The following is a 22,643-nucleotide window of genomic DNA, read 5'->3' on the forward strand; positions in this document are numbered from 1 at the left end:
CCGACCGTCTGCAACTGACGTGACTGGGAAGGGGCAATCCCCTAGCCGTTTCGTTTCCAGTGCATACTCACATTGTATGCATCATGTATGCATGTTGAATGTGCGCCGTGTACGCAATAACACAAAAGGCGTGCTGATAGTAATCCCAAAATAGCAGGTAGTTTTTTCTTAAGAAAATAAAAAAATCCTATGTCAAATATTTAGTCGAGGCCGTGCATATACATAGGGTGCGTCCGTCAATTATGAGAAGTAACTACCTATACGATTTAGTACCTAAATATATTATGTATACCGTGTAAATATTATTAATTATTAAACGAAAGTAATTCATACTGTTTAATATTTGCTTTACAACTCATATATTTAATGTGTGAAACTGATTTTAGAAAAACGTTTAACTCATATGAAATATAACAAATATCATTGGAATTAAAATTTATAACATAAAAACATCAATTATTAAATTTTAGATCAAGACGAGCTGAATCTGTAGTGAATTTCAAAACAAGTACCTAATTTTGTTGGGGAGGAATAAAACAGTGGCTACCACTGCATTATTATTATTGTAATAAGTTAATCTGATGACTGAATTATTTACTAAAAATTGTATTTTTAAATAGAATTTAAGAAAAATGGTCATTACAAATTATCTTCTTCATTTTTCAATTTTTTTTTTTAATGTTGAAATTTAATTTAGTTTTTGTTGTTTTTTCAATACTTTCATTAAAAAAAATTTTAATGAGCCAATGGCAATTTTAGGACAAGTATTTATCTTGAATTTTAAACATATGGTAGGTATTGAACACAAGCGGAGTACATGTATACCACCCACCCCGCCACACACTCACTCCTTGTATTAAAATACTTATAACAAAATTAGTACTTGTTCTAAAATTAATTGACCCATCAAAATTAATTTAAAAGAAGAGCTAAAAAATTATTATTTTGAAATTAAATAAAAATATATATATTTTTCTTTCTTATTAATGATCAATGATAAAAAATATACATTGAGCATAAACTAAGAAGGTAATAATTATTAAAAAAAATTAAACAAAGTAATTGGATCATAAGTTATAAGCGTTGTCAGTAAAATCTGAGATATATGTAAATATAAATAATCTCAGTGTATTTTAAATTACTAATATGATTAATTTTACGGTTTAATATGATCACAGTTTTTAATTGGGAAGTAGGATTTGAATTTTTGTACTTCAAAATTCCGGGTCAGCGGTAATGTTGTGTTGTATTTGTGTAGATACGTTTATAAATTTCCCATGTCCTATTTAGGTATAAAACTGCTATATGGTCCCAACTTCAATTCTTGTTATTTTATGTCGAATTCCAATGAATGAATAATAAAAGTATAAAATACCTAAACATATATGTTTTTACTGCTCTTAATTCGTTACTCAATTCTACACTTTAAAAGGAATCATTAATTTATTTTATACTTTACTATTTAGATACTGTACGTGTAAATATTTATTTAGTAAATGGATTAAAATTGTTTTCTCAAAAATATCAGTTTGATAACAATCAGATTTTATACATCGCATAAACTCGACCTACCTACTTAATGGTGTAAAATAAATTAGCACAAGACTTTTTCTAAAAAATTATACACAATTAAGTAGAGTTTGTACTTACAAGTAGTATCGAATTTAAAGCAAACAGGTAAGAAGGTGCAAAGGAATGATGTATTTACTAATTCATAGATTAATCTCATTTCTAAAAGGACTATAATATTATTTGAATCAATCTGGAACATATGTGTAATACATTAAATCAGATAATTAGCGCCCCCAAAAATTGATCACTTATTTGTAATAATGAAAATGGTAATTAATATTAATATCTACAAAAGAGACATCATTACAGTACACAAGTATACATATGCGTACATAAAATTTAGTGCTATCATTTTCGGCTTCTAAAGTTTTAAACGATTTTCTTCATCTTCAGGGCCACGTATAGAAAGGGATACTGGGCGCGATTAACGTGGGTGGCATTAAAACATAAAGTAATAAAAAATATAGAGTTAAAGAAATGTTTGTGTTTATTTAAATGAAAAAATAGAGAAAAATCTTTTGATGATCAAAATAAAGAGGTCATTAGAAGCAGCAGAATTGCGTACCCCGGGCAACAGAATTACCAAATATGGTCATGTCCATCTTTAGTATCTTATTTACGAGGGACAGTCAAAGCAATTAGGTTTGTCATTAAATCATAATAATGAAAAGTGTGAAAATTCGAATACTTTATCTACACTACGTAGTATATAATAAATAAATTACGTAAAATAAAACCTAAGAACACTCCTATATTAATATAAATTTAAAATATGAAAAATCAAATTAAAATGTATTTTTATAATTTTTACACATATATTGTGAGCAATTATATCAAATTTCATAGGATCTTTATATGTATAATAAATATGTATATAAATACAATACATAAATCGTTGTCTGTTGAAATGTTTAATTATTAAGTATCTTAAAAATAAGGTTACAAGCCACTGATTTTATTTTAATTAGAGTATTTATTACAAAAAGCAAGTCTTTGTAGGCAAAATGAGTGGTTTGGTAGATCTTTCGAATGCAAAATGCGATAAAATAAACGATTTAACAAAAATACGACTTACACTCCATCTTTTAAAATTTTTATTACATGAAAAAACTTAAAATAATAAGGTTAGTCAAACTTCTTCAAAAATATTTTATTCATAAATTGTTAGTGATTGCAATGATACAGACAGATGAAATAAAATATTTTTATTTTATAAATGTGAATAATTTTACAACAGTATTGCTACTAAAACTTTCATTATGTTCGTCTTAACTAGCTTTACATAATAAGCATGTAAACTTAAAAAAAATTGTCCTGTGGTTTATAGAAACTTTTATTTATTTTGTAGATTTCGTCACTTTAAATGTGTGAAATTGTGGCAATGAATATTTATCTACCTAATAATATGAATTTAATTTATTAGGTTGATATCGATTAGGTTAATATAAATCAGTAGCATTCTTTAGGTTTTGTCTTTGAGCAAAAGCATTAAAAAAATAATTTTTACGGCCTCTTTTTGTAAATTGTAAGCTTTATTAGGTATTCAAAATGAGACTTAAATAATCAGATTTCGAATAACCAAGATTGAGTGAAAGTCGTTTAAGTTCTTCATTAATGAAATTTTAGTAAGCCATAAATAATGCCAAAGCTTATGGGTAAAAAAACTCAAAGAATGCAATGCTAAATTAACTTTGAACTAATTATACATAGACTAATAGCTATCAAGTGTTAAGCATCTGTTATTATGTTTTTTATAAATATACCTGCAGTAATAATTTTTCTACATAATAAGCTCACAGAATATTTATTTTTATATCCAACAATGAACATGTAATAATTATCAAATGGTGTACAACTTGCCTTAGGTACTTTTAATAAATTAAGTAAAACTAAAACTAATATTTTTAAATAAAGTTGAAACAATCAATTATATTAAGCATTATCAGTCAATGAAGAAACATTAATTTTATGTCAAATCTTTTAAGAATCTAGTAGATAGTACATTAAAGAAAATTACTTATATATTTTTACGGTAACTAAAACAATCGCCACACCACCAAGTTTTTAACATTTGTTGGTTTTGTGGTTATATAAATTTTGTACTTTCTATTTTAAAAATATAACAACTATAAAATATTATTTTCATCGATAAAATTATAACCAAAATAATTATTAATATATTAAGTATATAAATATACTTTGTAATACTTTTACAAAATCTGAAATTAAAAAGTTTTTTTTATCTTAACTGTTATTATTAAATGACTATAGGGAATCTTTAATTCTAATCTAAAACTTCAACATTAATAAAAAATATATATTTTTCAAAGCCATATATAAATGAGAATAGGGGCAAATAATAATTTTATCCCTCATATCATTTTGACTACGAGGGATAATATTTATAACTCCATATTTATCAAGACAAATGATCTATATCAAGTATAATTCTAGTGTAAATTAAAATATAAAAAGTGGTTGTCATTTCATAGACAACTTATTTTTTAATTAGTGTTACTCACTAGCAACACTTTTTTTTTATGTATAATAATAATAAATCATTAATTACTGCATGCAATAAGTATTATATATCTAGCTGGTGAGAGCTATTATATTATAGTTTAGGATAAGTTATTGTTTTGAACAAATACACGCGAAACTGCCAATTTACTTATAAGAATGTTATAGTTACACAAAAAGAAAAGTCTATTGTAAAGTATTTTATTATAATATTAATATACAAAGCAATATAATTCAAAAATATACACGTTAGTATAAACCATACGCGACAAGACACCTAAGTTGACTGACCCCTCCTAAATGTATTATTTTCCATCACATATGTATTACAACATTTTTCTGCACAAGTAAAAACAATGAATACAGTGTCCGAGACTCTTAGTTTTACTATTTGAAAACCGGTAGTCAGTGCCGGGTCATCCATTAATCCACTTTACTGACTCATCTTCAATAGAGGTAGGTCCTTATCGTGGGCGTATTCCGGATAAAAATTAATGAATAGAAATAAGTTTCCTAAACGAGAAAATTAAATACTATAAAATGGATAATTTGTAAATAAAATTGTTTGTTAATAAAGATAATATTTCATCAATAATGTGAAATTTCATAAATAAAGTACAATTTTTTTTGAAATAGACAGCCTTTATAATTATATTTATTTAAATGAAGCTATACGACAAATGTACAACGAATTTCGACTATTTCATCTCTTTAGTTTCCACTTGATAAAATCTCTTTACACTGTCAATATTTTATTTTTATCTCTTGCTCTTAATAATGCAGGTTAAAAGAGACACAGTGATATATTTCTAATCCTAATGTAACGTAATGCATTAATTTTTAAAATTTTTATATTATGTATTATTTGTCATCGATGACCGAATAATTACGTCAACAAAGAGTACTGTAATGTAGACAGTACTCTAATATACACATAGTAATTCAACTTGCGTGTAGGTTGATGTGCTACATCATACAACCGGTTTTACAATGAACATCATAGCATGAGAACTGCCCAAAGACAATGAAGCATACTCAAACACTAAGTACCAGGTCAATCGCATTCTTCACCTCTGCCATCGATTTTCATGTATTTTTTCTTCACTAATTTCATTCTTTTGTTAGCGCACCTCCCACATATCCATAAAACGTCCAAGGCCAAAATAATCCGATAGATATCGAGCTCACCTGTGTCTAGCAACTTGTCTCCCAATTAGATACCTTCCGGTGTTCGCGAAATGTGCGGGTGCTCTGGCGTTATAGTTACTATGACGTAATGCAATAACTTTAATTTGTTTCAAAGTTTAAAAATGATGATGTATACAGTATATATTAGTAATAAAATTAACAAATGTTAATTTGTTGTTGGATATTTTAAGTATTTTAGCAATAAAATTACAATTCCCAATAATATTTTTTTCAACTTTGTAAGTTTTTAACTTTCAAAGTAAAAGCAAACCTATTTTATTTAAAATTTTTCTATGTAAAATTTAGTTTGGAGATTGAAAAATTGAAACTAGTATGGGATCCGGGAGAGGGCGTAATCCACTTTGATTACCATCACCTACTAAATAAGAAAAAAGGCATTTTGAATGATAAAATTGGTAAAAAATAGATTTTCATATCTAAAATAAATTAGCGCCTCACCCTTAAAATATTTTAAATCTAACCCTACGCATGTGCGTCCTTTTACAAATAAGACTAACAATAAGGGAAATGTACAAGTTGTAATTCAACTAGTTTCATAAGCATTCCAAGCGCAATTGTAAATATATTATTTTATTAATTGGAGTAAGATACTCTAAATGAATGAAAATTCCAAGAACATTAGTGGAATCTATCTCTACACCTCTCTTCTACAACTTAAATGTTATACCGTAATATTACATTAAATTTTAATACATATTTTATACAAATCACAAATAATACTGAATTCGCGTATACGATTTTTATATTTTTCCTTAATAGTACCACGTCGACCTTGTAAACTCGAGGCTGTTTATGCATGGATTACTATGTAGGTACTTTTAATGGTTAATACAGTAGCCCAAACTGACATACTGTACAGCAAAACTATTCAGTTTACTAATGTTATTAAGTTTTGATATGTTTCGCTTTAATCAAATGTGTCTTAAATATATTTTGAGCTAAAAAACAGCAGCCTTTAGTCTCAGCAAATATTAAATAACATGTATTATATATAATATGATTATATAATAATTATGCGTATGAAAATTAATTAATATTAAATATTAATTAATTTTCATACGCATAATTATATAAAAATTTTTTAGTTACAAATTACAATACGTCAAATATTGTATTACTTTTAAGTTTTAAGAAATTTACATATTATAAACACATAATAACAATAATATTTGATTATTGTATCATATATACAATAGAAATAAGTCGAAATAAATTATGTTTTCTCGAGAAAACCTTGATTACTCAAAAGAAAAATTATAGATAACTCCAAGATATTATTTATAGCTTATCAAACTAATAATGTTAAGTAAATTTATTTTATTGCATTGAATACGATTACTTTTTTATAACTATTAAATTTAGAATTATAAGTAGGGATCGATCAATTATTTATGCGTGGCTAAGTTTTGTGAATGTAAAAATGATTCTAATAAATTTTTAAACTCTTTAAGTCGATTTTATCCAATGAAACCTAATAACTTAAAACTTCAAAAAGCTCAATAAATCGAAAAAAAATTATTAAACTCCGATTTATTGAAATTCTACTGTATATATACATATATTAATTAATACATTATGTTAACAAACGTAGTATAAAAGTATATATTAATTTATGATTATAGATTAAGGACGATATAATAAAATATTCCAATTAATATCATTAAAGGAATACATTTTTGTTTGAAATATAACAAGATAGCTAGTGTCAACTATTGTAATTCGTTTGTTAATTGAAGTATTAAAAGTGCATATACTTAATTAAACAAGAATTAAGTTACCTTTAAATGTAACCTATAGCTGAGGAGTTAAAAAAATTGTTTTTGTAATTAAATATCAGGTAGTTCCACGTGGTCAGCATTTTCAATTGCGGCCAGACATGTCTGCCACTGGATTTATATTCATATGTATAGTCACACACATAGAGTTGATTCACAAGAATATAATAAAATATAATGTTTATATAATAAATATAAGTGTTACTCGTGTAACGTTGACACCTCTAGGCTACAATCTAATTATGTTTGTTTGAAATTGAAGTAACAATACAACTTGGTACAAGATGATATTACGTGAGATATGAAAAAAAACTTAATAAAGTATATATTATAATTCAAATAATAATAAATAACGACGTTCATTACATTTATTTGAAAATCGTGTAGTCGTGACTTAAGACGTTCTAAATAAAAGCCTAGATTTTTCAAAACAAAATACAGTCATTTTTCATTGTATATAATTATAATTTACGCATATCATTTTTTCCTTCAAAGTTAATATTTTATTAACCGTGACAATTACCCTATAGAATCTTGAAGCCCTGAGTAAAAGTTTTAAAATACATTTTCGGGTGTCTTTTAAATGTATATATCTTTTAAAGAATCATAATTATTAAAAATTAGAAATATTAAATTAGCTATATTTATTTTGTAATTAAACATCTTAGCATTTTGTAGTCGTCTTATTTGGTCATTTTTTCAGCTTTTAAACTTAATAGTATAATAATATGAACATGTTAATAATTAAGTAAATAATTACTTGTTAAAATAGCCTATTCCGTAGAAGTCAAATTATTTTAATAGTTTGGTTCTTCATAAAAGCATTACATAGTCTAAAATTTAAAACTAATGATTATATGTTGTATTGGTCTTATTATTGGGTGAGGTATATTAATAAGTAGAATGTGCGGCGTTACATTTGGGTATTGTAGAGGTATTTATTGTTCCAAAATAGTATTAAGATACTGATATAACGTGCCATTCAAGTACACGGTTTTGTACTACAATACATTTAAACATAATAATGGAATTTTTATAATGTGACATTATGAGGTAGGTAATCTAACCTGTTTTTCTTTTGATGTGTTCGATACTGACAACAGTTACTCAAAGCCCTTTGACCTCATTAAGAGTTTTCCATATGCGTTGAAATAAAAAAGTTAAAATATTGGAATCGAGATATTTGCAGAACGGCTAAATTGTAAACTGAAAATTACAATTAAAATTCATAATTTATAACCAACACAATCGTAAAGTTGTGTTTTTTAACACATTATTAAGCAACAAATAATTGAAACAATCAAATAAACGCGAAACACTCGACGCGAACCAACGCGTTAGCCACGACGACTATGAGACTAGTTTTCCGCGCACGCATTAACTTGGCTATGCTGGTTCAAAATTCTATCTCTCTCTCTCTCTCTCTCTCTAGGCGAATTAACCGCCAAACGCTGCCACCGCTACAAAAGACTTAATGTGGAGGAGATGGAGGGGTCACTTGAAGTCTGGTTTTCGGTCGTCGCACGTCGGTGTTGTGTTCCTGGAGACTTACTTCAATACCGCCAATGATTTAGAGAAGTCTCTTTAACTCTAACGAGCATCATAGGTCAATGGACCTGTAGGAAAACAAGTACAAGACTAGCAGGACGCGACAAGATGATATCGGAATTACGCGAAACAAGGTAAACGAAACCTCTTAATTTTATAAGAGAAGAAAGTATACTGTAAATGAATAAATATCTATTTAGAGAAGTTTACTTATTTTTTACTAGTTAACATGACAGTATATTTATTGCTGTGGTTAACAGCTCCTAAATTAACTAATTCATAAACCCAGTACAATTTAATGTACTGAGCCTTATAAAAAAATTAGTCATAATTTAAAATTATGACTATAAATAAATATACAGAGTGATTGGTTTATCATAAACCACTTGATTACACGTAATATATATATAATATTAAAAAAAAATGTTTTTCATTTATTAATCTCTGAGTAAATTTAAAAAGTTTTTATTTGATGTTTATCATTAATAATATAGATGTTCCAAATATTTTCAAAAATTGAAATGCAGGGAATATATCATAATGTAGGCTTATCATTGTTTCCTAAATTTTGGGACATTCTTCTAAAATTAAGAGAATTTTTTTTTTTAATTTTTGAGAACGATAAATTTAACCAGATATAGTTAAAGTTTTTTTAGTGAATATTAATCAGCAAAATCAATCTAGAGTCACCTAAAAAATTTTAAAACAGTATAACCTCAGCTTCGTATCAGAACAAAAATTATATCTTTATATTATTATCTTTTTATTAAAAGATCTATTTAATATTAAGTAATCTCTCTTAATGTTTTAAAAAGCTTATAATATTTCCAGATAAACTAATAAAAAAACATTTTATCACAAAATTTATAATTTAAATGACAGGACAAAAAAAAATTTTATAGGCGAAGAACAGTACGTCCAAGAAAAGTCAAATCATATAAATATCATACCCGAGCCTCATTCCTAGTATATTATTTCTGTAGTATTAGTTCAAAAGTTGTTATGAACCCGTCATTTGCTTTTTATAAGTTAATTAACTATTTATGTTACTATTTAAAAATATAATGTTAACACTCCTATAAGTTATGGGGGATTATGTTAAAAAGTAATTAATCACTTATATAAAGAAGAATATGTAACTAAAAATAACCAACATTTTAGCTTCGATGCGAAGCTGAGAAGGTATTGGTTTTACTAAGATGTGTTTTTTTTTTTTTTTTTTTTTGGCTGTTATCACTTTTTCTCAGCTCTCACCGAACCGATTTCTTTCAATGATACGTCAAAAGATCACAAATTGTATCTAGTCGAAAACATTACCCTCAAAAATTGAAAAAAATTCCCTAGTTCCCCGTAAATGAGGGAAACCTTCAAAAAAATTACAAATTTAAAAATCGCTAATTTTCGAAATTTTTTTTACTTAAAATTGCTATAACTCTTTTAAAAATAACCGAATCAAAATTTTTTTTTATATAGATGCATGATATCATTACATATCATTTGGTATATTTTTTTTTTATATGTGACTCTTTACTTGTCTACAGGGGGGGATTTAAAATGACAACTTTTTCACAAAAATTTTACTTTTACACTTAATTTTTGAAAGTGTTTCGGAAAGTCTGACACTTTTATATATATCTTAAATTAAAGATAATGTAATGTACTTTATAATGAAAAAAAAAAATTTCGGACTTTATTTTGTCTTCACGGTGAAAATGGCTACCGAATGCTATTTTTGTGTGGAAATTTTCGATTTTGTATTTTACATTTTTAATTTTATTATGCTATAACTATTTGAAAAATGTATGGATCAATACAATTTTTTTATGAGAAGTAGTATTTGTATACATCTTTCATTCGACATACTGTTTTTTTAAATCGGACCATTTCCCTATATTTGAGGGGGGTTCAAATCTAAAAATGCATGTAGAAAGTAGAACTTTTTCAACTTGACTTTTGAAAGTGTTCCGGAAAGTCGACACTTTTATATATATCTTAAATTAAAGTTAATGTAAGATACTTTATTATGGTAAAAAAAAATTTCGGACTTTATTTTATCTTCATAGTGAAAATGGGTACCAAATGTTATTATTGTGTGAAAATTCTCGATTATATTTTTTACATTTTTAACTTTATAATGCTATGACATATTGAAAAGTGTTAATTTTAGTTTTATGAGAAATAATATTTTTTAATAATCTCTTTTTCATTTGACATACTATATCTTAATCAGGATATTAATAATGAACTAGCAGATCATGTAGCTTTTGGAATAATCCACCAACTTTTTAAAATTAAACACTATCTAAAGATTAGCATCGAAGCGTTTTTTTTTTATAGTGATTTTAATCACTGTCAGATATCATTATACTGGATCCATCTATGCCACGTCACCACTGTGCCGCCAGCCACCTGTGCTGGGTTTTTTTTTTCAATATTACAATTATTTTTCAAGTAATCTAATGGTTTATGAAAAACGGATCACCTATAAAGTGTGGTAATACTATTTTATTTTCTGTGTTGAAATTACAAAAGTAATAACAGAAAAACAGTTAAAAACATAATCATCAGTTTAAATATTCATTTATATTTTAAAATATCTTTTATTTGTTTGATTTTTATAATGAACTCATATAATAACTTAAACAAAAAAATAAAGTCAAATATTTTATGTACCAAAAATATTTATAAATATTAGAAGAAATAAAAAGTACTATTTATTAAATATTAATATTAAGTAATAGATATTAGTATAAGATACAATTGTTTTAATGTTCAAATATTGTAATTTCTCAGTAACGCAATATAAAAAGTTTGTAAAAGAAATTCAATTTTTCAAACTTATTTGTTTGACCAGTGGCGTACACAAAAATTTAATTTGTGGGGTTTTTTTTTGTTGAAATTTAAAGAAAATTAGATGTTACATTGCCCTAATTGTTCGCTCACAAAATTTCCTGTTTTCGATTACTTTATTGTGGAAATATTTATAGTATGATATAATCTTTTTTATTGTTATTACTTATTGTTTATCGTCCAAAATTGTTGCTTAGCTTATAAAATTTTTTTTTGGGGGGGGGGTTTAACCCCCAAAACCTCTTCCTTGCGTACGCCAGTGTGTGTGACTGTTTTAGCAGATTCATTTTTGTTGTCAAATTTCTGAGTCGTGTTTATAATTTGTCCAATATTTACAAATTACTATAACAGCATTGAGAATATCTAATACAAATATAATTATGTCCTTCACAAGACTACATTTTGTAATCGTGTTGCCCGGTATATTGTTGTATAGGTATAAACATAAAATTATAAAAAAAACTTCCGTCCGGGGCACGCGCACTTATACCTTAAATACAACATACATAAGGAAACTTAGAATTTTTATAAAAAGTGAAATTACGAGTAAAAATAGTAGTTAGCAGAGAATTTTAAGTTAATTAAGAATACAATTTGTACAAGTCAAATTATGAAGTATAATATAAGTTGACTTACCTTGTGAACAAAAAATGTATTCTCTTTTGACACTCAAAACATTAAAATTTTGTGGAAACAAATAGTATCGTTTTACTGTCGTAGTTTACAATATACCATTACCTTTTTTACTATTGATAATAAATTAACAACTTATAATGTAATTATAATGAAATTAAAAACTAGTTTACCCATCCCATTCTCTCTAACACTTTATAAATTTTTAAATGATATCCCTGTACTAAGAAAAATAGTAAGAGTTACAAAAAAAAAGAAAGAATTGTAACAATACATATATATATATATATCGTTACAATATGCGCTCTGAGGAATTATTTTTAATTCAATAAACGTCGCATTTCAAATTAGTTGTTGTCACTGGCCATAAGCCCGCCAAAAAACAAGTATTTTGACCACGGTTACGGTAACTAGTTATACTTCTTAACCTCTTATAGCAACAGCTGGTATTCTAGTCGAACAGACGGTTGTGTTTTTGTTGTTTTTTTCTAATCATCAATTTTACTCTACTCATGCGCACGGATTGGCCAAGAGTTTTTACATTACGTTTCGGCCTACTGTTTCCGCAAAAATTAATATAATTGCCCCACTGTATAGCAATTTACCACACTAACAACGGCATAAACTTTTTTTCTTATTTTCGGTATTGTCATATTGATTGTAAGGTACAATATCTATCACATTGAGTATACTAACAAGTGTATAACTTTTTAAATCACCATCGTCATCAGCATTTACGTATTCTGAGCTACAGCTACAGCCGTTCATTTACGCGCGGTCTATTCCTAGAACGCCAATTTTCTACTTTTGACGGTTTCTCCAGTTACTTTTAAAAGAATGTCGTCAAAACTTGAACAGATTTTGGTTATCGAGCCACCACATGAGCTTAAATTCAAAGGTCAGGATCTTTTAATTATTCGATGTTTGTTTTACTATAGACTTTTGAGTTATCTTTTATATTAGTTTGATAACTTTTTATGAAGCCATTACTTATATTTTTTGATTCTAAAAAATTATTTTTATAATTACTAGAGATGTGATTCTTAACTTCTTTTTTGAAGTATTTGATATAAGTTAATAATAATGTAATTTTATTTAGTATTATATTTCATTGTGAATTTTGTATAAATTTATATTACAACGGTCTTTATTAAGTATCATTCAGTACAATATATTTGATAAAAGTCTTTAAAAAAACATGCAAATTAATAAATTTTCAAATTTTATAAAACTATATCTATCCTTTTTATGTTCTATTTATTACATGTATTGACTATAATATGTTAATTGATAAATGTACATAAATTAAACAAAGAGACAGTATTGCTTTTTTTAACTAGAGCAACAAATTAATTTATTAATTTATCATGAATTCAACAATTGACAGTTTGATTCTCAATAATAGAATGCTGTTGTTATATTAGTATTTGTTTATAGTTTATAACCATACATATGATACTTCGGCCAAATAGAAAAATTATTTAAAATATATTTATAAAATACTATATTCATACAAATGACGCATAATCTAGCTTTCCATCAATTTGTATAATAACAAAATTCATAATATAATTTTATATCTTTAATATATATTTTATACAAATAAAATTTTATTAATTTCATTTAAAAATATTTATTTTTAAAACTCATACATTTTTAATTTTAGTTCCAATGTAAGTAAAAAATTTTTAAATATTAATGTTTTAGTGGTTAATTTTAATTTTTTTAAATTTATTTTAAATACTAAAAAATAATTTGTGTTAAAATATATATATGTTATTATAAATGAACAAATTATTTATTTTATTTATTCATAGGTCCATTTACTGAACCAGTTCAAACAGTAATGGTTTTGAAAAATCCAGTTGATAAGACAGTTGCTTTCAAAATAAAAACCACTGCACCTAAACGTTATTGTGTAAGACCAAATTGTGGTGAACTCTATGCTAAAGAAAAGGCAGAAATTTCAGGTAAATAGAAAATAGTTTTTTTTTTTGTAATTTTGTTTTTATTTTTATGTATTTAATATGAAAATGGTTAAATATTAAAAATGTTTTTGCAAATAGTTTATGATTTTATTTTTCTTAACCCAATTTTAATTTGTGTGAAATCTCCTGTTCACTCCTCCAAATTATTGTACTAACTATGTTTTGTTTGTGCTTGTTTGATTTTGCGATCCAGTAATATTGCAACCATTTGACTATGATGCCAATGAAAGAAACAAACACAAGTTCCTGGTACAAACTGTTGTTATTGACCCAACTACTGACTATGCAGAAGACGGGAAAACTTTCCAGGTCACTTAATTTTTAAATGAATTGTATAGTTGTAATTCATATGAATAATTTTCCTAAAAATTATTAAGATCTGTTACAAAAACTTTTATGAAGAGTTAAATATATACCATAAGAGTCAATTATAATTTTTTTTTAATTTAGTGGAGAGATATTAATGAAAGTAGAATAATGGATTCCAAATTGAAATGCTCTTTTGAAATGCCTACTATTGAACAATTAATGGAGTCAAAAAATATTCATGAAGATACTACTGTAAATATTTTAATTGTAATTTATAAACTTATATAAAACTTTAAAAATTATTTAGGCTATGCTAGACAATAATGCTGTGTCTGAATTACAAAAAGCAACTTCTGAAGTGAAAGAATTACGAGAAGAAGAAAATGTATTAAGACAAGAAAACATTAAATTAAAAGTAAATAACAAAAATTATTTAACAATATCAATCATTGATTTACTAAAATATATTTATGAATATATGTAAAAAGAGAAAGCATGAGGTAAACTAATTATGGTTTGTTCTGAAAGGGTTTTACCTTTTTATCAACCTTTAATTATGCCTCTGATGGTATGGAGAGGCACAGTAATGACTTATAAACTTATAAATTATCTAATAAAATTTCATATTCTAAATAAATAAGCATAATTGAACATAATACTTAATAACTTAACAGTAATATATATCATGTTCTAATATAAAAGAAAAGGAAAAACTACTGTACTTTTATTTTTCTAATATATATAAGTGCTTTTATCAAAGTAAATAATTTTTTTAATTAATAAGTTAGTTATTGTAATTTTTAACCTGCACTTATTTTTTTTAAATATTATTTGTGAACTCTTTTATTAATTAATAAATAGTTAATATTTTTTATAGATTCTTAATTATTATTTTTATATTAACTTTTCAGAATTAAACTAACTTTTACATAACTAATCAACTGTTAATAAATAATATTTTGTTTTTAGGAAGAATTATTACGACTACAACAAGAAATTAAGAATCAAAACTTTCAAAAACGCTCTGCTGGCAATAGCCATCATGTTGCCATTCAAAGTAAAAATGTCAATATTACCTTGATGTTAGGCTTGGCAATATTAGTTGCTTTGTTAGGTATATTAGCTGGCAAATATTTATTCTAGTAAAAACTGTTTTTATCAAAAATATTATAAAATTAAAAAAAAAAAAAGTAAAAGCTGTCTTTTATATCAATATTAAATATTAATTTTAAAACTGATGAATTCTAGGCAATTGACTAGCCAATTTCACCTTTTTTTCGAACATACTACATATTTCATATATTGATTTTCATTATTAAAATTAATGAATAATCGTAAAGAAAAAATAACAAAAAATATGTTTTTATAATTTTGTTCTATAAATAAATAATTTACTCATGTATGTTGAGAGTATGTTAAAAATATCTTTATGCACAGATTCAATAGCTTATAAACCCTTTGTGGTGCAGGTGATTAATTGTTATTGGTTTTTTGGTTATTGTTTTTGTTCGTCATATAAATTTTGTTTTTTTTTTTTTTAATTGTATGAACCTTTTAGATAATATTTATTCATTTACTAACTAATTACTTTGAATTATTTAAAATTATTTCTTACTATTTCTTTTCTTATTTAATGTTTCTAAAATAAAGTAATAAACTTTTATCTAAAATGTGATTTTCCTTAAAATTCAAATGAATATATGTAATTTGTATCAATAAATTATTATATTATTGTAATATTGTAATAAGTTAAGTCTACTATTTATTGTTTGAATTTATTTTATATAATTCTTGGAACATCAGTATTTGATATTTGAATACTAATGTCAAATATTTGTTATTGACTTAAGGTTTGTCATTTATATATTTCCATAAAGTGCATTTATGATTTAAATAATGTATTTATTTAAAGTTAGGTTGATCACAGATAAAGATAAAAAGAACTATAATTTTTCAAACCAATATTTAATACTATATTATTATAAAAACTTAAATCTTTAAAATGTAATGTAAAAATTTAATATAAGTCCAAAATCAATATTAATCCAATGAACATTTCTTATCTCTATCATAGATCAAATGTACTTCAATTATTATAATTGAAGTACATTTGAACAGTGAAATCAATAAAAACTATTTCATTTTGCCACAAATTATATTAATAATCACCTAACTACTATATAATATCACTTCAAAAAGAGTGTTGGGGGGGCAGCTTCTCTTAAGATAATCAAGTCAAAAAATCATTATCATCTTTTATACTTATATTACCAATATTATATAGATTGTATAAATCAAATTTAAGAAAAAAAAATTTGCTACAAGGAGCTATTGAAAGCACTAATTTTGGATACTTGTTTTTACAATTTATAAATAATGATTCAAGTTGAATTTTTTTTTACTATATTGGAATGGATATACAAAGTAATTTGTTGTAATATAAATTTTTTTTTATTTTCGGTACTTAGATCACTGCCTTGCCACGCCTCATTTACTTTATATAACAAAGTACAAATTTCACAAAAATAATTTTGTGAAGCATGTTTTTAATTGAGATATATTATAATTTTTCTCCTTGTCTTAAAATAGTTCATGTAGGCTCATTGGGATATTAGAATTTTTTTGTAGCTGCATTTTTCCACTTAATGGTTGTTATTCGTTTATTTTGTTTGGTCCACTAAATTCTATTCACGTTTTGTTTTGATATTACCTGTCATAAGTCATTTTTTACTAAAAATTAAATCATTATGGCTTATAAAAATATGTTTGTTTTGTTTTATTGATTGAAGGTAAGTCAAATTTAATAAAAATAGATTAAAATCTATATTGTTTGATTAGATAAAAATTATTAAGTATCATTTACGCTAAGTCGCAAGCATCCCTTTCAAATTTAGTCGAAGTCTATTTTCACTTACTGAAAATGGTACTTTAAAAAGGATAACAAGCAAATAAGTCGTTAAAAATGTCTAGTCTCTTTTCGATAAAAGTATTTGTCTAAGTCCTTATTATCTAAATTATGTATTCAATTCATGTACAATTTTAAAAATGTTTTATTTATTATTAGAAAAATTTCTACTTGAAAACTAATTTAATATTTATATTCTAGTCGTATATACTATTATTTATATTATATAAGGTTTTAAGGTCATTGTCATTTTTATTCGTCTGTTCTGTTACAGAGGTTACCGACCTAAAGAGTTAGACCTACGGGGAATTGATATTTTTATCCCGACTTCTGCTACTATTTCTTAAAGAATCACAAGATAAACTGTTCGAAAAATGTTAAAATAACTAAAGTAATTATTAATGAAAATAAAACTAAGTCGTTTTTACCATAAAACAATGAAAACTTTTATTGTTTTATAGAAATGTATTTAGTAAAAGCACGTCAGTCATATTGGTTTTTAAACTTTAAATTACGGGTGGAAATAATAAATAAATTTGATAAATAAAAGCGACATATTTAGAAGCATACTGATGACAATTTTATCCTCTCAACCGTGCATACTATTCACTACTAAATTTTATTTATAAATATATTAACAAGGCTAACTGCTGTTATCTATTTTTATACTCCATACAAGCCCTCACAGCTAATTTTATCAACTTATTTTTGTTGATTTGCTAACTAATAATTGACATATGGTCCAAACAAAAATGATAATTTTTCATATGTAACCGTTAAGTATATACACCCAAAGAAAAACCTAAGTCAATTTTGATAGAGAAATTTTATTTTAAAGGAATTTTAAGGGTTTATGATAATGTTTTATTAATAGGAATAAAATAATTATTGTTCAAGACAAGAAAAAAAATTCATATTGATAAATATATCATAGGTTCAATAGTAATGATATATTTATCAAATTGAACAATGAATTTATTATATAGATCGAGGTTTTTCTCTGGGTGTATTTATTTCCAATAAATTTGTACGAAGTTCGTATTTAGTTTTAAAGTGTTCTGAACAGGTTTTTTTAATATACCATATAATAATCATGGATTAACGATACCAAAAATTCTAGTCATTTTATCTTTTTATAACTAACCTTTCACAATTAAATTAAAGGCAGTAAGCTGGTATAGTTGAAATTAATACATTTAAAATAAGAAGTGTCTTCTTACATAGCATTAAAAATTAAATATATAAAATATTTAATTAACTTTTTACATTAACTATAAATTGTTATTGTAAATCTTTTTACATATTCAAAAAAAATGAGTTGGTTATTAAAAAAAATGTTAAATACATCTATTATAGTATAGGAATTAATTAGTGATATGAAATTGATGTAAAACTTAATATTTATAATACAAATATCAATGATTTTTACACAAAAAAAAGTATGATTTCTTTTTAATTATGCAGCCCTTTTCACATAGAAAATAATTTATAAATTACAAACACTTCATTTTTTTTTTTATAAAAAAATGAACAACAATTATAAATATATAAATAAAGTGACCTTTTATGATTGTTAAAATTTAATACATAATTAATAAAACAACAAAAAATACATAATTTTTTAAAATAATTAAATATTTAATTTATATAAGAGACAAATTTTTAACTAATTGAAAATATTAAAGTGTGAAGGATTCAGTACTACAATTAATGGCATTATAAACAAATGAATTATTTACTGGTCTATATTGTCTAGTGACTAATTTAATGACTTCATGTGATACACAACCTCCTGAAAAATATAAGCCATCTTTTAATTAATTATTCTTTAATTTAACTGTTTTACTTTAATTTTTATATGATAATATTTATATTGGATTGGAAGCTTAGAATCTACTGAAAGCTCAAAAGCCAAGATGGACAGACAGTGTTATGAATTATGAGTGTTAAAAACATGATAAATTAAGTTAAATTCAAAATGTATAAAATTGATTTGTGGATTTTACTTGTGGCTAATTAATAGTAAATAAATAAATTTACCGTACACCACAAATATTACTTTTAAAATACGAGTATCTACTGATTTTTTAAAGTGTATTTTGCAGTGTTGGGTTAATTTTATTTATCTTTTAGAATTATGAGGTTTTTGAAAAATGAAATATTTGAAAATGAAAAATTTGATGATGATTGTAATATTAAACTTATGTACATAAGAGAAATTTACCAATAAAAGATGATACACTATGTAATTCAGATTTTCCATAACGGCAATATTCATGTATACAATCTTCTTTTGTAGAAGACATACAACCCCATTCATTTAGTAATTTTGTTATGCATGACTATAAAATGAATTAATAATTAATTTAGAATAGAAATAGAAAAATGTACATAGCAATCTTCATTATATTAACTTTTAATTTGGGAATATCAGGTTCAACCTGTTCATCAATTTCACCAGGATAATTGTAATATTCAGAATAAAACCTCTCAATACCTCTTAGGATAATATAATGTTCAATTAAACTATCTGGATCTTCAAGACTTTGGGCTGAAAATAATATACAAGGATATACATGACTTAAAATTTTTTAATTCAAATATAAATATACCTATTTCATTTTCTGCACCACTTTTACGTTCATATTCATCAGCTATTCGTGTGCCTCTCATAACACATATTTCAGTACAATGTTTACAAAATATTTTTATGTCGTGTTCACTAATAGTATCATCAGGTTGATTAATATCTTGTAGTATTTGTTGGACTCTATTGAAAACTTGTTCAGCATCTTTAGCAGCTTGTTCGTGGTACCTGAAAAATGCAACAAGTATAATTAAAGGAATGTTAGGATAAGTCATTGACTAATAATAAGAAAACTGATAAATATTTTTATAAAAAATGTTAGTAATTTAGAAAAGTATTATTATATTATTTTTATTTGAATAATAAGATTTCATTTTATTAAATTCATCAAAACTTAAATATTAACTATTATCTTGGTTTCAATAAATTAAATTTAATAAGGTAAATGAAAGAATAAAATTGTATTTGACATTTACTTCTTTTTTAATTCCTCGGATAAAAATCTTTTATTCTGTTTTAAATTAAATATGTATAAATACGTTTTTGTAACTATTTTCCTAAAGCTGATATGTTAAAAAAAAATTTCAAGAGTCTTATGGAAATAGACAAGTGCAAAAAATAAACTTTCCTAATAAAATTGACTAGTTATTTTTTTGTCATAAGACAAATAATATTCATTTCTATATAAATTATAAAATAGTTTCAAAAACTCATTTTTGTGACTATCGGATTTTGGATATGAGCCATAGATTTAAAATATTTTGAAAATTGATTATGTATGCCATTTATTGAAAGCTTAACTTACAATTGCTGTAAGCTTATGTATTTGAAAGTATCAGCAGTCATATCAGGTAATGTTCCACGAACAGGTAATCTACCATTACCTTCATTTTCTACAAAATCTTTAAGAGCTTTAGCCATAATCCAAAATGGTTTACTCTAGAAAAGAAAATTTAAGCATTATTAAGTTAATTTACACTAAGATAATGTTGAAATTACTTATTTAATCTAGTTACCAACATTTGAAGTTAAATTAATAAGTTTTTCGTCATTAAATAACTGCTGAACTTCTGAAGGAATTGTTGTTTTATTAAATGCAAAGTTTACACACTTAATTGCTTCTTCAAAATTTTCTTCATGGTGAGGTGTACCATTATCATGTTTTCTTATACCTTAAAATTAATGAAAAATTTTATTTAATAAACTAAATGTTTATTGAATTACTAATAAATGTTTTATGTTAACAAACTATTTCTTATATTTTGTCGAATAAATTGTTTCTGTTTATAAGTTTCAGGTAAAGCTGTATCATCACCAATTTCTTTCCTCCAATTTTCTAAATGTTTATATAATATTATAAGATACGGAACATGTAAATGATCTGTGAGTTCAAGTATATCTAAATCATAGCTATCAAAATGTGCTTTTAATTTAGGAAATGGACAGTCTAATCGTAGATCAGGATTTTGATTGTCGGGATGTGTCTTAATCATAGTATGTTCATCAATTTGTAATCGCATTGACCCAAAGAAACCATAACTGTTACAAACAATTAAAGGAATATTCCATTCCCATAATTTATGAGATAAGGCAATTATTTCTCTACAAAACAATACATACTTTATGTTAACTATAAAATTAAATACAATTTTCATAGTAACTTCAATTCATACTTTTCATGAAGTGATGTGGTAACTACAACTGTAAATGTTTTAAATAATCCTGGATTTAAATCTAATAACTTCAAAACTGATTCATCAACAAAGTGACCTCGTGTATCTGGATTGAGTTCACATAGTAATTGGGAAGTAACAGACCCTCTTTTCTCTCCAACTCTTTCAGTAGTAATAAAGAAACTAAATTAAAATATATTTATTAAATTGAAAGAAAATTAAATGAAGTATAATACAAAATATTTTGCTTACTTAGAACCTACATCTTCTTCAGTAACTACTTCATTATCAATTAAAGTAAATGCACCTACACCAGGTAAGATCAGCGATTTCAATATTTCTGTACCGAGTGCTGTGGCATTTACAACACATACATGAGCAGTCTCTAAATCTTGTTGTCCTTGATCACCCCACAGTCTATGTATAAACAGATTAATGAATTAAAATATATATTTAGCAACAATAATTATTATATTTGTATTAAAATTCATATTGTCATCAGAATCTATTAAGTTTTTGAAAATTATTAAGTAATATGAGACTCAACATATGACTAAAACTTATATAAAACTTGCACTGATTTACTTTTTTATCCAACTTGAGTATGATTGTTATAAGAATATTTTGTTAAATTATACATAAATAATAATTTTTTTTAAGAATTTAGTATGTCTTGTATGCAAATAAAATACAAAATTAATTTCAACACAAAATAATAAATTATAGGTACCTAAGCTGTCGATCATATTTTCGGCTTCTTTCAGATTGTTCTGGCGATTTAGGCGATGGTACCGCCATATTTTATTATTTTTAACTTCAGTTATACTATCGTTTAAGTATAATTATACTTCCATAAAAGTTAAAATTTGAGTACATATTATTTCCTAAACACAATGAGTTAATCAAATATTCACTGTAAATACAAAAGAAATTACTTTTAGAAGTATTTAGTAATAAGATTTTTTTGATAACATAACATAGTAAAATATTGTTATCAAATATGTTTTAACCGTTTATATGTTTTGAGGTTATATTTATACCTACATTACAGTCTAAGATAATAATTTTTTAAAC

The 22,643-nt window shown here is 24.9% G+C and overlaps 2 protein-coding genes and 1 long non-coding RNA gene across 4 annotated transcripts; 1 reads left to right on the plus strand and 2 right to left on the minus strand.

Annotated features, from left to right (window-relative positions):
- Nucleotides 1–4,279: 4,279 nt before the first annotated feature.
- On the minus strand, nucleotides 4,280–8,500 carry LOC126896195 (uncharacterized). The gene is made up of 2 exons (XR_007701801.1): nucleotides 8,144–8,500; nucleotides 4,280–4,605 (listed from the first exon to the last, which is right to left on the minus strand). It is a non-coding gene; the product is annotated as an uncharacterized LOC126896195 (long non-coding RNA).
- Nucleotides 8,501–8,638: 138 nt separating this feature from the next.
- On the plus strand, nucleotides 8,639–15,656 carry LOC126896193 (vesicle-associated membrane protein-associated protein B). Of its 2 annotated transcripts, none has more exons than XM_050668767.1 (6): nucleotides 8,639–8,758; nucleotides 13,925–14,077; nucleotides 14,289–14,404; nucleotides 14,546–14,656; nucleotides 14,712–14,819; nucleotides 15,374–15,656. In XM_050668767.1, the coding sequence occupies exons 2-6, from the start codon at nucleotides 13,954–13,956 to the stop codon at nucleotides 15,545–15,547; spliced, it is 633 nt and encodes a 210-aa protein (XP_050524724.1). In that variant the 5' UTR covers nucleotides 8,639–8,758; nucleotides 13,925–13,953; the 3' UTR covers nucleotides 15,548–15,656. The 2 variants fall into 2 exon arrangements, with proteins under 2 accessions (XP_050524724.1, XP_050524723.1); XM_050668766.1 differs by lacking the exon at nucleotides 8,639–8,758 and adding an exon at nucleotides 12,618–13,005.
- A 3,189-nt stretch (nucleotides 15,657–18,845) lies between these two features.
- Nucleotides 18,846–22,526, minus strand: LOC126896191 (NEDD8-activating enzyme E1 regulatory subunit). Its single transcript, XM_050668760.1, has 10 exons — nucleotides 22,300–22,526; nucleotides 21,822–21,986; nucleotides 21,570–21,752; nucleotides 21,146–21,498; nucleotides 20,917–21,068; nucleotides 20,702–20,835; nucleotides 19,922–20,124; nucleotides 19,724–19,860; nucleotides 19,534–19,651; nucleotides 18,846–19,101 (listed from the first exon to the last, which is right to left on the minus strand). The coding sequence occupies exons 1-10, from the start codon at nucleotides 22,365–22,367 to the stop codon at nucleotides 18,989–18,991; spliced, it is 1,626 nt and encodes a 541-aa protein (XP_050524717.1). The 5' UTR covers nucleotides 22,368–22,526; the 3' UTR covers nucleotides 18,846–18,988.
- Nucleotides 22,527–22,643: the final 117 nt, after the last annotated feature.

The sequence above is a fragment of the Daktulosphaira vitifoliae genome, unplaced genomic scaffold (assembly GCF_025091365.1).
Source record: "Daktulosphaira vitifoliae isolate Bord-2020 unplaced genomic scaffold, ASM2509136v1 Scaffold_1, whole genome shotgun sequence".
Lineage (NCBI taxonomy): Eukaryota > Metazoa > Arthropoda > Insecta > Hemiptera > Phylloxeridae > Daktulosphaira > Daktulosphaira vitifoliae.